Raw genomic sequence first — 1,465 nt, 5'->3', positions numbered from 1 at the left:
TCCAATACCAAGGACAGCACTATCAAAAATGCTCCATCCTTTGACTCTCCAGTATGCCAGGAACAGCGACCTCTTGAATTTGTCTTGGTGGTGGAGCAGAGCGAGCGGAGATCTTGACATGAAGTGAACCTTGGGGGTAATATTCACAACCTATCTGAGACCAGAAAAGGCTTTAGGTGTTGCCTACTATATGTGAGTGAGTCTCATCTCAGAGGTCACCAAGGTATCAGTACCACATGCAAGACCCCAGAACCTTTGAGAGAGGCCTGAGTTACCTGGAGTCTTTTGAACCAGGATCAGAAAGATGGCAATGGTCATTAAACAGGGCTTCATGACTGACGTGTTCCAAGAGAATGGAGGGCTGTGTTGCAGGTGACTGAATAGAGATCATTGCAGCAGGGAAGTACTCTGCTTTTATTAGTTTTGGAAATGGGCCAGTGCTATCTGTAGTGAACTAAAAGAGATGGGAGACACCTGAAATCAGTCAAGAAGAAGGATAACATGTGTCACATATCTCAGCTGGGCGCTGTGTAAGTGGGGAGATGTGCCAGGAGCACTCATGCCAAGGTGGACCTTTCTTTCCAGGAAGACACAAAGAACCAGTTGGCATTTTGTGTGAGACAAATTTGAATGAATGAATGAATCAAGCAAGCAATGAGAAAATTAAGACATAATTATAAGAAATAATTACTTATAACTGTAGCCACTGTGCTGAGTAATAAAATGCTAGAATTTATTCTAACTGAAACTTTGTACCCATTGGCCAAAGTCTCCCATTTCCCCAACCGTCCCCACCTCCAGCATCTGGTAATTACCATTCTACTCTGTATTTCTGAGTTCAACTTTTTCAGATTCTTCATATAAGTAAGATCATTTAGTTATTTGTCTCTCTGTGTCTGGCTTATTTCACTTCACATAATGTCTTCTAGGTTCATCCATGTTGTTGCAAATGACAAGATTTCCTGGGTTTTTAAGGCTAAATAGTATTCCATTGTCTCTACTTAATAATAATGCAAATAGCTAAAACAGAGAATTTTAAATGTTCTCACCACAAAGAAATGATAAATATTTGAGTTGGTGGCTATACTAGTTAGCCTGATTTGATCATTCCACAATGTACACATATATTAAAGTATCATATTATGCCTCACAAATATATACATTATTTGTCAATTTAAAATAAAATAAAACTTTTTTAGACAGTAGAATGTCCCCCTATGTCAGTAGCACTTACTGTATACCCAGTCTCATACTAGGCATCATACATTAACAACAGCAAAGAAGACGTGAAGAAAATTTGAAGGGGAAGGATAGCTGGAAGAAGGGAGGAAAAGACATAAAACAAAAATAATGGCAATTCATATTTACCATGACTTGACCAGGTGTCAGTTTCCATACTAAATACTATGGTAGAGATTTGAACACTTACTACAACCCTGCAAAGCTAAGTAGTATTTATAACACT

At 38.6% G+C, this 1,465-nt stretch overlaps 1 protein-coding gene across 1 annotated transcript in view; it reads right to left on the bottom strand.

Annotated features, from left to right (window-relative positions):
* Positions 1–333, bottom strand: part of DEFB116 (defensin, beta 116) — a 14,640-nt gene extending 14,307 nt beyond the window's left edge. Inside the window, exon 1 of the mRNA XM_012665791.1 lies at positions 276–333. Within this exon, the coding sequence (XP_012521245.1) occupies positions 276–333 (58 nt within the window). The remainder of the gene's footprint in view (positions 1–275) is intronic.
* Positions 334–1,465: the final 1,132 nt, after the last annotated feature.

Source organism: Propithecus coquereli, unplaced genomic scaffold (genome assembly GCF_000956105.1).
Source record: "Propithecus coquereli isolate 6110/MARCELLA unplaced genomic scaffold, Pcoq_1.0 Scaffold122, whole genome shotgun sequence".
Classification (NCBI taxonomy): domain Eukaryota; kingdom Metazoa; phylum Chordata; class Mammalia; order Primates; family Indriidae; genus Propithecus; species Propithecus coquereli.
Note: the sequence above shows the minus strand (reverse complement) of the source record. Positions and strands in the feature narration are given on the sequence as shown.